We start from the raw sequence: 14,140 nt of genomic DNA, 5'->3' as shown, positions 1-14,140 counted from the left end.
AAACCAAACTGTGAGTTCCAAGGAGTTCAAGTGATTGTTGGATAAAGCCCTGTCCATGAGAGATGGTGCATAGGTACCATCAAGAAGATGAAGAAAGAAAAAGGTAGGGATAGTATGGGTGGTGGCGATGCTGCGGTACTTTGTGTGCATGTCTGTGCACATGTACACACAACAAATGCACTACAGTTCCTTTCATGGTCAAGCAAAGACAGTCACAAAAATGAAGAAAATGACATCATGAGAGTAGTATAAATTCCAAAGGGTCTTTGCTGACCATTGTTTCTGCACTGATTATATGGTGTTCACCTCTGCAAGCCAGATTCACATCCACCACATGTCACAAGCTACTAAGCTCACAGAGTTGTTAGTTAGGACTAGCGGATTGCTTCGATTGAGGGACTAACAAAGATGGTTGGATTTTTCACAGAAGAAAACTGTATTGTGATGACTTTTGGACTGAAGAATGCCCCAAAGACCAGTATAGAACTGGCTTTGTGGGCAGTCTGGCACTGCTAGATGGACAAACTGAAAGTGGAAGTGTGTGGGCACACAGGACTAACAAAATGGCTCACTCACTAGCCCATCTGGCAGTGCCAGGCTGCCTGAAAAGCCAGTCCAGTACTGCTCACAGGATATTATGTACTTGTTAGAAGACAGATGAGATATCCATTAGGTTTGCAAGAGAGTATCCGTCTGCAAAACTCTAAACCAAGCCCTAAGTCTCTAAAGGCCATGAGGCATTCCTTCGGTGAGTGTGATTTGCTTCAAACCCAGGCACAAATCCAATCTTTCATGGGGCTATAAAACCATAGCTAGCCTACGTATTAAGCTAATTTTGTACACGCAACAAAAAACTATCAGAAATCTTCCAGGGTTTGAAAGAGAAAATAATTCAAATAAATGCACCTGTAATGCACTAGCGCTTCAGTCTCCTATGCAAATGGAAGCACAGTGACAATATAAGTGGTTTTTCAAAGAAAGGTGAATTAAGCAACCTTTGTGCAAGCAAGCTCTCCAAACACCTGCGCTTACACAGTTATAACCATACACATTTGTCATACATGTTGCCTAGATTGTTTTTTGAACCAAGCCTTCAACTGACTGATGCATATGAAAGGGAAAAGCTAAACAGGTGCATGATTCCACTGAAAAGACTGTACATAATTGTGGCTCATCATTCAGACTAGGAACAAGGGGTTTCAGATAGCCTCTTAACATTCCAGATCAATTCTAGAATGAAGAATCGACAAGGTAGGGTTGAGCCTTCACTAGATGTCTCATCCGGGGTAGGAGCGTGAGAAATCCATGATCTTATCATTATCACTCTCAGTTTTATTCATTTTTTTAACTTTGATTAGAGCTGTTCTCTTGCAGAACAAGAGCCACTATCTCCACACCCTTAAATATGGATTTTGAACTGAGACCTGTATGGCCTGTAGTAGCTTACCAGCAAGTGATCTGTGTGACCAGACAGCTGTATATCTTGTACTTTTCCCTACAATATCTTACACTCTCATGTAGGGCTTAAATGTGCTAGGTGTGTGTAGTGACATTGTGGTGCTGTGTCCCTTTGATTTCCCTGCAAAATCCTGAACTTTGGTAGCTTTGCAAGTAGCAAAGTGTTTAGCTTAGAGTAGGGAAAATTCAAAATATAAACATTATAGAAAAGTCTGTGTCCACCCTGCCAACCTTGAGGCACATCTAAGTTATTATTTCCTGCTCTCCATTCAATCGCTGTAAATGAGGACTTTTGCCTTTGTATGACTGTGGTTTAACCACCTTCCTAGGATATCAGTTCAAGCGACTGATTACTTAAGGTTCAATCCTAGAGCTTTGCGCTTCTAATCAAGATGCCAACACTTTCTGAAACAACGGTCATGTGAGTATGAAGAGAAAATCTTTTAGTTGCAGAAACCAACAATTTTAGACCATTTTTATATTTGCAGAAGAGTCTATGAGCACAGCATTTGCAATGTAGGAGCCCAACTAGGTCCAGAATCTTGAATTTACTTTATGAGTTTAAGTGCGCACATCCTACAATGCAGCCCCCCCTCAAAGGCCTGTCATCCAGATCAGTGGTACAAACAGCACCTCTAGTCACCAATACAAATGTTTTCTTAATTAATTTGTACTTAATTGAATAGGGCTATATCTCTTTATGAATGAATATAAAAATTTTAAGTGCTCAACTAATTTCATCTCTGATCCGCAGTAGTCTCTGCCCTACTGGTCCTACATGTGCTACAATAATCATCCTCGACTTTCTTTCTGTGCTTTTAAGCATCAATAGTGAACTTGACTTCTGCTGGTCATCCAAACCACCAACTTATTAATACAGCAACATTCAACATTCTACACATGAATAGCAAAATTCCTGACTTTACTGATAAAGGAAGCCTTGGCCATGCTACAAAATGCTGCAGGAGACCACGTTTTAGCAGAAGACATATACCTCAGCTAATGTAAACAATCTATTCTAGCGCTGGAATCTCTGCAATAGATTTTGAAGTTCTCACCAGATTTGTTATTTTTGCAGACGGGGAAAATTCCTCAAGAATGTGTAGCTGTGTCATGATTTAGGGTTAAAATATTCTTTAAACTGATGAAAATACGATCTAAACTATAAAATATAGTGGGTCCATTAAAGTCTTTGATTTCTGGAGAGAGGAGGGCAAAACTGAAGAACAGCGGACAATACACAGATGTGAAGACAATGTCTCAAGAAAATCCTTCGAAAAATCCTCCAGAAGTGTCACAGCACACTCCAGAGCCGAGGAATTGCCACACCCCTTGGGTAGTCTAGTCTCATTCTACTGACTCACATAACACCCAGTTTTGAACTACTGTCCACACTGTCCTTCTTTCTAGGGGCGGCTCCTTCATTAGGGTGGAGGAACGTCGCCCCTCCCCACCCCCCGTAAGTGTTTTAAAAAAAAAAAATGTATTCAATTGTTGTTTATCCCCACCCCACAAGCGGCCCCACCCCTTCTGGTTGCCACGACTGCTACTTTTGCAATAGCCCACTTCCTGCAACGATCTGTGCTTTCTCACTCCACTGAGCTACAGGACTACCCTCTTGTCCTTAGTCCCTTCGCCCATCCATAAGCTGTTCCGACTTTTCAGGACTGTACCACTCAAAACTGTTCAATGTCCTGGACTTTCCTATTCACTGGACTGTCAAACTTGTATTATTCCACAACTTGTATCAGCTACTGACATCTTCATAGTGTACTTTTTCCCCATTAGGGTCTGAACACTGCATAGACAAAAAAAGTCTTCGAACTTTCCTAAAGCCTAAAAGTAACGCAGAGAGCATGGTGTGTAGGGGTAAGGAATGCTATGACCTTGTGACCTGTGCAGAGAACAAGCAGCCTGCTAATGCTCACCTTCTGCTTCGATTCTGAGAGGACTGCTGCTGCTGTTGCTGAGCCTGTTGAGGCACTGAACGTTTCCGGGTTGGTTCTAACGCTGTCGGTGGCATACCAGGACGAACTGAAGGGCTGCCACCAAATGGTGGGCCAGGCGGACCCATGGGAGCTCCCTGATGGGGCATCCGAGCCCCTGATTGCATCCCTGGACGCTGGAGAGGAAAAGAGAAAGCGCTGGTTATGAACATAGAACTATAAAGACAGAAAGAAACAGCATAGGTGTTCTTGACTTATAAATCTCACAAAATGGAGCAAACAAACATAACTAAGCAGAGAGTAATCCAAGACAACTGTAAGAAAAGAGAGACCAAGACACATGAGAGGACGAATAAACAAGCCAAGTAGGAGGGGATTAGACTTGAAGGTGTGAACAAAGCGGTAAACAAAAACGTCTGTAATCATTATGAGACATTCAAGGTTGGGTAGGGTTTCTTAGTGCAGTGTGTAAAAAAAAACAATAAAACTTAACAGTGAGGATCTGAAGGGTCATGACCATGCACGATAGCCGACAGGAGGCACTCCCAAGGAGCTCTGTAACCCCCCTGATGTTGTTTTACACAATCCTGCTCAAATTCCTTTTTGGCTGCTGCAGTTTGGGCTGCCCTGGCTGCCTCTCATCCTGCTGCATGGGTTGTCGGCTTTGCCCACATTAGTGTCCGATTCTGCGAGGAGACTTGCTGCATATGAAATGCTACCGGGAGTGGACTGCAAATGCTGCTGGGCCCTGCGACGGGCAGGCTGTTGACATTGTAGCCAACTACTGGCCCCCCGGCTCTGTGGAGATGAAGGAGAAGCCGCGTTCAGTGTCAATGGGATGGCGGAAGGCTAGAGTGTTTTTAGTCAATTGTGCAGCATCCTCACTGTCCCTGACGATATTCAACTGGGGAAAGGCACCTAAGGTAGCCAGTGATTGCAAGCAGTCAGCTCCTCTGGGACTGGGCCTAGTCTGCTGTTATGCGGTCTTGCGTTCTTGCTGTAGGTCCCTTGATGTTGAAGCAAAGAAGTCTATGGCCTGCTGATCCTGGTTTTGGAGGCATTGAGGCCCACCTTGAAAAAGGGCTTTGTATGCCACCTTGTTTAGACTAAGTTGAGCACCCTGACTGGATTGCAGAGATCCTAGAGAGGCTGCGGGGGCTTCTTATGAATTTTCAGATTTTGGACAATGGTGGAGGTTGCTGCCACTGTGCCGACTCCCTCCCCCCCACCCAAATCCTCTCTGAAGCTGCTGCTGCCCAAATCCTTTGGAATTCCGCGGCGGATGGCAGTACAGGTGAGCAGATGGGGGTGCTAAATGTGAAGCCTGGTTCTAGAGACATCGGAATCCTGCAGAAAACATAAGATGGACACTGTGGTGAAGTCTGTTGTCTCGGAGGCCCCCTGGTGGGTGTAGTGTGCCCTTAATTTAGGGGATATTGACTGCAAGTCCTGCTCCCTCCCAGAATGGAGTAACCTCTTTGGTGTGAGTGACCCTTGGGAGCATGGGGATGGAGGGGACATGGACTGCAAGGCTTGACTTCTGGTCGACTGTGGAAGACTGGACAAAGGGGCCTGTGGTGGTGAGCACAGGAGAAACGTGTGGAGCAACTTAATCCTGTTGGTGCAAGCAGTGGTAGAGGGGTGTGCGGGTTCAATATTGGGTTTGCATCCAAAGCCTCGGTGTACAATCCTGGCCCTTGGGTGCGTGTTGATGAGGGTTGTCATGTGGATTTTATGTAGAGTGTGCTCACAGGGGTGCAATGGGCCATAATAAAACACCTACACTCCAGCAGGGTAACACCCATCATCGCAGGCCCCTCCACACAGAGGCAGAAGGCCAGGTCTTCTCTGTCGGAGGGACAGCAGGCTCAGATGGAGGAACCGTTGAGGGCGTATTCCCTGGCAGCCATACAGGGCCTTAGAATAGTGCTGGAGGGTATAAACGAGACATCTCCATGGAAGTTAACCTTTTGAGAGTGGACCTCCAGAAAGTAGGAGACATAGTGCACGTGGTTAAGGAGCTGATAGAGGAGCTCCACCCTGGTATCACTACACTTAAGGAGCAAATGGCGCGAACAGCAACTGTGACCAAGACATTGGAGGATACAGCAGAGGCCACTGAACGGGCATTCGTGACTCATTAACTCCCACATGTTGGACTTCCTTGAGTGACCTGAGGGAGACTCCACTGAATGCTTCCTGGAGGACTGGATCATACAATTGATGAAGCCACAGGGCTTGTCTACAGTGTTTTCTCTGGAACATGCATATAAAGCACTGGCTGCTAGGCCTCCTCCGGGCACCCCCATCAGGGTCCTTATAGCTTGCATATTTCACTACAGAGGCAGGGACTGCATAGTAAGGGCTGGCAGGGACCTTGCACTATGAGAACCTCGAAATTGCTCTTCATCCTGATTACACCCACAAGGTACAAAACAAGAGACAATAATTCTTAGAAGTTTAGCAAAAACTGAAAGCCATGAATCTTAAATACATGCTGGGTGATAGCTAATGGAAAAGCTAATTTCTTTGAATGGCCGAGAGGGTTTGGGCTTGGCTTGAGATGTGAGACAAGTGCCTTTGTAAAGATTGGGGATGGCATGTATCCATACAAGTAAAGTGGGTTGAGGTGAGCATACAGAAAGGATTGTAGATGGTCTACCATGGTTGATACACAACAAACTCCACATGTATTGACCCAGGAGGCTGGCACTATGCAGGTTGGCGAGCTGTTGCCTTCCGTGGAGACCTTTACACCTGTAGATTCCACAAGAGTGTGGGGGAATCATAGGCCCTATTGGGGAGACTTATTGAAAACAAAGATTAGGAGGGGATACTGCTTCACAGGGTTCCATGCAAAGGCTGAACCTGCAGAAGGAAAATGTTACTTGCCCAGTAAGCACCTGTTTGTGGCATTTAGTGCTGTAGGTTCACATGCTCTGCAAACTCCTGCCATCTAGTGTTGGGTTCGGAGTGTTGCAAGTTTTTTTTTCCTCCGAAGAAGCATTCTTCCTGAGTCACAGGATCGAGTGACTCCTCCTTCTCGGTGATACTACGCATGGGCATCGACTCCTTTGTTAAACTGTTTTCCCACAGGCGGGTGAGAGAGTGTAGAGGAAGTATAGAGAAAGATATCCATGCAAATGTAACTACATAAGTACAAGTATATACAAATACAAAGTAACTGGAACGGCCACGGGCGTCCAGGGAGGGTGCATGTGAATCAACAGCACTACATGCCACGAACAGATGCTTACTGGGTAAGTAACATTTTCCGTTTGATGGCATATGTGGCTGTAGATACACATGCTCTGCATAGACTGTGTAGTAGTCTCTCCATGAAAGCGGTGGCTAGCCTGTGGGAGTTGCAGTTGAATTGAAAAGTGCTCTTAGTACTGCTTGGCCTACACTGGCTTGCTGGTGTACAAGTACATCCATACAATGTTTTGTAAACGTATGAGATGTAGAGCATATAGGTGCCTTACAGATGTCATCTATAGGTATGTTTCGAAGGAAAGCCATAGTGGTTTCCTTCTTCCTAGTAGAGTGTGCTGTGGGAGTGAAAGGAAGATGTCTTTTTGCCTTGGCATAACACGTTAGCATACATTTCACTAACCATCTAGCTATGCTGTTTCTTGTATTGGATAGTCTTTGTGAGGTAATGAAAAAGCTACAAAGAGCTGTTTGGTTTTCCTAAAGTCTTTAGTTCTGTCAATGTAAAACATCAATGCACGTTTAACATCTAAATTGTGGAGGGCTCTTTCTGCAACTGAATCAGGCTGCTGAAAGAAGACTTGTAGTTCAATGGATTGGTTGATATGGAATTGGGAAACCAGTTTAGGAAGGAACTTCGGGTTTGTGCAAAGGACCACCTTGTCTCTATGGATTTGGAAGAAAGGTTCTTCCAAGGTTAGGGCCTGGAGCTCACTAACACATCTGAGTGATGTGATAGCGACTAAGAATGCCACTTTCCAAGAAAGATACAGAAGAAGGCATGAATGAAGTTGCTCAAAAGCAGGGCCCATGAGCCTGGTAATCACAACATTGAGGTTCCAGGATTGTGCTGGAGGCACTCTGGGTGGAATAACCCTTTTAAGGCCTCCCAAGAAAGCTTTGATGACTGATATTCTAAACAAGGAAGTATGTTGCCTGGTCTACAGATATACAGCTATAGCTGTGAGATGTCAGCAAATGGAAGTGTAAGCTAGATTTCCTTTCTCCAAGTGGAGCAAGTAACAACCGATGTATTGGACAGTAGCTTTACTGGGATTAATATGTTTGGGTTGGCAGTAGCATACAAAACGTTTCAATTTTGCAGCATAACATGCTCTAGTTGTGGCTCTACGAGCTTCCTTGATGATGTCCATACATTCTGCAGGCAGGACCAAGTCTATGACCTCAGGAGCCATATTGCAAGGTCAAGTGACTTGGGGTGTAAATGTCTGATCTGTCCTTGATTTTGAGTGAGAAGGTCCGGCCTGTTGGAGAGCTTGTTGTTGGGAACTATTGAGAGGTCCAGAAGTGTGGTGAACCAATGTTGACATGCCTAAGTGGGAGCTACAAGGATCATGGTGAGAGATGTCTGCATGATCTTCCGAACTAGAAATGGAATGAGAGGGAAAGGTGGAAACAAATATCCCTTACTGGTTCATCCATAGTATGTTTCCCTTGGATAGAGGGCATGAGTTCCTGGAGGTGAAGCTTAGGCATTTTGCATTTTCTGCTGTGGCATAAAGGTTTATCTGAAGAGATCCCCACTTTAGGAAGTGTTTATGAAGGACTTGTGGGTTGTGTTCCCATTTGTGGACTTGTTGCTGTATCCTGCTGAGCAGCTCTGCAAAATCGTTGTTCGTTCCCGGGAGATACCCTGCCACCAGATGAATGTGGTAGTGGAGAGCCCACTTCCATATTGTCTGAGAGTTGTGACAATTGGGATGACTGTGTTCCCCCCTTGTTTCTGTAAGTTATATGTGGCTCTCATGTTGTCTGTGCGGACTATGACAACCTTGTGGGACAGCTGATGTAGAAATGCTTTCAGGGCTAGAAATGCTGCCTGAATTTTGTGGTAACTGATATTTAGGGATAGGTGACTGAGATTCCAAAGGCCTTGTACTGTGAGGTCTTGAACGTGAGCACCCTAACCCGTCAGTGATGCGTCTGTGGTCAGAATGACCTGAGGCACAGGGTACAGAAAAGGCCACCATTCAACAGGTTGGTGGTGTTCCACCTTTGCAGAGAGCGGTGAGTATGGCAATCTAACAACACTAGATCTTCCAGGTGACCCTGTGACTGAAACCACTGACGAGACAGGCACTGCTGTAGAGGTCGCATGTGGAGTCTGGCATGGAGAACAATGGGAATGCAGTAAGCAATCATTCCTAACAGGCACATGATAGTTCTGACAGTGTATGTATGATTCTCCTGAAAGTGGGGAGGAGAGACTGAAAAGTGTGGACCTGAGCAGGATTGGGGTATGCTAGCCCCAGCTCTGCACTGAGAATAGCTCCTAGATAGGGCTGTATCTGAAGAGGCTGGAGATGGGATTTTACAAAGTTAACTGTACATCCTAGTGTGTGAAGCAGGTCCACTGTTATTTGAGTGTGACGTTAGTAGTGTGCTGGCTTTGATGAGCCAGTCATCTATGTATGGAACGCATGTATGTTTTGTCTTCTGAGGTGTGCAGCAACTACTGCTAAGCACTTTGTGAAGACTCTGGGAGCAGTCATGACTCCGAACGACAGGACTGAACTGGTAATGTTTGCCTGCAACTATGAAATGTAGGTATTTTTGATATGTAGGGTGGATGGGGATATAGAAGAAGGCATCCTTTAGGTCTAGTGCTGTCATAAAGTTGCCCTGTTGTAGGAGGGGAACAATGTCTTGAAGAGTGACCATGTGAAAGTGTTCTGATAGAATGTAGTGGTTTAAAGGTCTGAGATCCAGAATAGGCCTGAGAAAGCCATACTGTTTTGGGATGAGGAGGTATAGGGAGTATACTGCTGTTCCTTGGTGTTGTAATGAAACAGTCTCCATGGCCCTTTTGAGAAGAAGGGAGTGTACCTCTTGTTTGAGAAGGGTGAGGCGTTCCTGCAACAGCATATGAGATTGAGGGGGAATGTTTGGAGGGGTGGTAATGAGCTTCAGACAGTAATCATGTTGGATGACGGAAAGGACCCATTGGTCTGAGGTGATGTTGACCCATTCTGTATGAAAAGTTTGAAGTTGTTCCCCCGACAAATGTGGAGTGAGGAGACATAGGTAGTCACTGTTTAGATGTGGGGGTAGAGCTGCGGGTTGTGGTGCTCTTACCTCTACCTTGGTGGATACTACCTCTATAGCCTCCCCTGAAGAAGCCTCACGAATATAAGGCTGAAGGTTGTCTGGACTGGGAGGTAAAGGCTCCCCTGTTGAAGGGCATATTGAGCACCACTAGCTGGACCTCTGGTTTGAAGCCAGAGCATGGAAGCCAGGCGTGTCTTCTAACTAGGATACTGGTGTTTATAACACGTGCATCCATGTCCCAGGGCACAATGGATGGACTTATTAGTGATTGTTTGCCCCTCTGCAACAATCTGTTGTCCTCGTTTGCAGCGCTCATCTGGGAGATAGCAGATGAGCTCCTCATTTCATCCAGTAAGCCATACTGTATCTTGCTAGTAACACCTGTGAATTGGCGATACACCAATGACTGGCTTCCTGTGCAGCCACTCTTTTGCCAGCAGCATCCAGCTTTCATCTCTCCTTGTCTGGGGGAGGAGAGTCCCCTGTGGCCTGACTGTTGGCCTATTTACTTGCATTGGTGTCCATTATTGAGTCTAGCGGGACTGGGGATCTGATATATAGTGGAGCAGAGAGAGCAGGCTTATACTTTTTGTCTACTTTAGGGGATATAATCCTAGAGCAGACCAATTCTTTAAAAATTTCTGCATGACGAAGCATGCTAGGGAGCATGGGGAGGAACTGGATATCCGTGTGTGTGGATGTTAAGGTATCAAAAAAGAAATCCTGCTCAGTGGGATCCTTGAGCAGCTCAACACTGTGGAAGAAGGCTGCCCGACCTACTACCTGCTGGTAGGATGTAGTATCCCGTCTGGTGGGGAGGATCATGCAGGAAACAAATCTCGGTCTGTACTTTTCATGGGATTGGGGTCATATGTGTCCCATGGAGCTGGGTCCTGCTGTGTCCCACCCAGCCCTCCCTGATAAATAAAGGAGAACCCTGAGGTGTGAGATCTCCTACATTAGGAGAGGCAGGTGAGTGAGGAGGGGAGATGGGTTGTGGAGAAGGTGAATAAGGAGGAGGAGGGGGAAGAGTAGAAGGCTTAAGAGGTGTGGTGGTAGCCTTGCCCTTAGTGGGAATTAAAAATATTTTTTCCATTGATTCCTATGCTGCGTTATTACGCACAAAAAGATACTATTTTTATTTAAAATTCTAAAATTCATAACTTAAAAAGTACTTACCCGATTTTGATGATCTTGGTCTGAAAAATGTTATAACAATATGAAGTATTTTTGTAAATTGGTCTTGAGTTATTCTTTTGAGTGTGCGGTCTCATTTATTGATACTGTGAGTAAAACAAATGCTTTGCACTTCTCCAAGATCAGCCTAACTGCTGGACCAAGCTACAATAAAAATTAGAGCATTAAGTGGTCTAGTTTTACCACTGCAAGCCAACGTGTGGTTGCCTGGACCCCCTGCACAGTGTGCCTAGCATTGCACACTATATAGAGGGCCAGCCTCCTACATAAGGCACGAAACGGCATCCGTTCCATCAGCAAAGCATATTCTTTAGTGCCGCTTTTTGAGGTAGGCCCGAATGGGCGAGGTCGCCTTGAACGGTGCAAGGTCAGTGCCCGGACCGACGAGTGCAGACTAAAGGGAAGAGGGAACTACACGATCGAGAAGACAATACAGTTGATAAAAGAAAGACTGAAGGAAAGTGTCAAACTGGAGCTAGTCGAAAGACGGAGTGAAGACACACATATCCGAACAGAGGGTGGAGAGAAAACGATTTAACAAAGGAGTTGATGCCTATGCAGAGAATCACCGAGAAGGAGGAGTCACTTGGAAAAATGCTTCTTCGAACAAAAACAACTTGCAAAACTCCGAACCCAAAACTAGATGGCAGGAGTATGCAGAACATGTGTATCTACAGCCACACATACCATCAAACCGATGAGATAAGGTTAGACAGACAATTCTGATTTACCTGTACTGGAGCTTGTTGTGGGTGGATAATATTTTGGGTCCTTGAACTTCCTCATGCAATCACATCACAGATGTGTAGCTGGATAGGCAAGTTTGGGGTAGACTTTGGCTGCTCCACAGCAATGGGGTGAACTTGTGGATGTACATTTATATTTCAAAGGGACTTCAACCCTACAGAGGCTTAGAGCAGCTGGAGTGAGATCCTCCAGGAATATCCTCAATATCGCTTGGGTATGGGTGTCATGGGAGGGAATCAAGCTCCGGTTTATGTTTGTTTATTATGTAATAAATGTGAGAAATAGGGGGATTTCTGAAATTGTTGTTCTTGTTTGGTTGGAGGACTAAGCTGAATGCTTGAATTGGCCAAAATATGATGGGCAGAAACAATATTTTATTGTTATCATGTATTTACCGACGGTGGGTTGAGGGGAGGGGTTTCAAGTTTGGCTCACTGTGTAATTGGTTTTTCACAGAATGTTTCTGCTGCACCGATTTCCCTCTTGAGCGTCACATGTTTCTTTTATAATAGAGTGTCAGTTTCTGTGAGGAGAGTACTTCCATACGATCAAGTTCCCTTTAAATACACATTAGCTGGATTATAAGAAAATGCTATAACATAATTTCAAAATATTCGTGACCTTAGTGGGTATAAAAGCATAGTATGTATTAACTGTTTTGAAACGCAATAAGATTGTTATTGCTTTCCTAAAGGAGACCCAATTCAAGGAGACAGAGTCCATTAAGCTTGCAAAACAAGTAGAGAGGACAGATGTCCTCATTTTCTACCTATGCCTGGGAAGTGTCGGTGTAGGTTGCTCCTTGGGTACCATTCCACATTACTTATTTGGAGGCGGATGTGGAAGGCTGATACCTGTTGCTCCTTGGTACACTGGACAGGAAATAATTTTGTATAATTATGTGTCATTAATACATATCCACCAAACAAAGATGATAAAATGTTTTTGTATAGGATACAAGATCTGCCATCTGAGTGGACAGAAATGCCTATGGTCTGGACTGGAGATTTTAATTGCACATTAGAGGGCACACTAGCTACCGACTAATGTGGCTTCATCCGAGGCCGTAGCTCAGCCATGAATATTCAAATACTTGAGAATTAACTGAGTTCAGTTACAGACTGTGATGAAGAACCTTTTCTAGTTGCAGCTGAGTTAGAGAAGGCTTCTGATGTATTGAGTTAGACCTACTTGATGAAGGTTCATTGAGCGATGGGCTTTGTACTGGTCTTCTGTGGATGGACCTGGTTACTTTACATGGACCCCAGTGTGAGGGCTAGAGGTAAAAGAAATATGTTACAGTGTATGCATCTATTTGTAGCATGTAGTGCCATGGATTCATATGCTTAGCATACGCCTGCCATCTAGTGTTGGGCTCAGACGTTTGCAACTTGTTTTTCTTTGAAGAAGTCTTTTGAGTTACCGAGCTATGGCGACTCCTTCTATAGTCTGTATAGCGCATAGTCATTGGTTCCTTTGTTAGTTTGTTTTTTGGCTTGTCCGATGAGCCTATGATAAGAGCATTAGGGTGACAGTAGACATGAACATGCAGGTAAAGTTTTGATAAGGGTGAGTGTTTTAGTCGAGAGGTGAGTATATCAGCCATTAGCGTTCAGTGAGGAGGGTGGGTGGATATGAATCAACAGCACCACACACTACGAATAGAGATGCTTACAGGGAAAGTAATATAGTCCATTTGTAGCATGTGCTGGCCATAGACACATATGCTTAGCATCAAATGTAAAGCAGTGCTCCCCAAAAGCTCTGGCTAACCATTAGTTGAAGTAGATGTCTGAAAAAGTGTTTGTAGTACAGCTTGGCCCACTTTAACTTGTTGGTTAGTGTTAGACCTGACAGCCTTAGGGTGGTCACCCCTAACTTTTTGCCTGCCTCCCTCCACTTTTTGGACACTGTTTTTGCTGGCTTTTAGACTCTGCACACTTTATCACTGCTAACCAGTACTAAAGTGCATATGCTCTCTCCCTTTAAACATGTTAACCTTGGATCATACCTGATTGGAATATTTAATTTACTTATAAGTCCCTAGTAATGTGCCTAGGGCCTGTAGATTAAATGCTACTAGTGGGCCTGCAGCACTGGTTGTGCCACCCACTCAAGTAGCCCCTTTACCTTGTCTCAGGCCTGCCATTGCAAGGCCTGTGTGTGCAGTTTCACTGTCACCTCGACTTGGCATTTAAAAGTACTTGCCAAGCCTAAACCTCCCCTTTCTCCACATATAAGTCACCCCTAATGTGTGCCCTAGGTAACCCCTAGAGCAGGGTGCTGTGTGGGTGAAAGGCAGGACATGTACCTGTGTAGTTTACATGTCCTGGTAGTGTAAAACTCCTAAATTCGTTTTGCACTACTGTGAGGCCTGCTCCCTTCATAGGCTAACATTGGGGCTGCCCTCATACAGTATTGAAGTGGTAGCTGCTGATCTGAAAGGAGTAGGAAGGTCATATTTAGTATGGCCAGAATGGTAATACCAAATCCTGCTGACTGGTGAAGAT

At 44.9% G+C, this 14,140-nt stretch overlaps 1 protein-coding gene across 4 annotated transcripts in view; it reads right to left on the bottom strand.

Annotated features, from left to right (window-relative positions):
* SMARCD3 (SWI/SNF related BAF chromatin remodeling complex subunit D3) overlaps window positions 1-14,140 on the bottom strand; it is a 2,604,506-nt gene that overhangs the window by 1,825,418 nt on the left and 764,948 nt on the right. For all 4 annotated transcript variants that reach the window (XM_069210707.1, XM_069210708.1, XM_069210706.1 and 1 more), the window contains one exon: window positions 3,387-3,580. In XM_069210707.1, the coding sequence (XP_069066808.1) occupies window positions 3,387-3,580 (194 nt within the window). The remainder of the gene's footprint in view (window positions 1-3,386; window positions 3,581-14,140) is intronic.

The sequence above is a fragment of the Pleurodeles waltl genome, chromosome 10 (genome assembly GCF_031143425.1).
Source record: "Pleurodeles waltl isolate 20211129_DDA chromosome 10, aPleWal1.hap1.20221129, whole genome shotgun sequence".
NCBI lineage: Eukaryota > Metazoa > Chordata > Amphibia > Caudata > Salamandridae > Pleurodeles > Pleurodeles waltl.
This window is presented reverse-complemented; position numbering and strand designations above follow the sequence as displayed.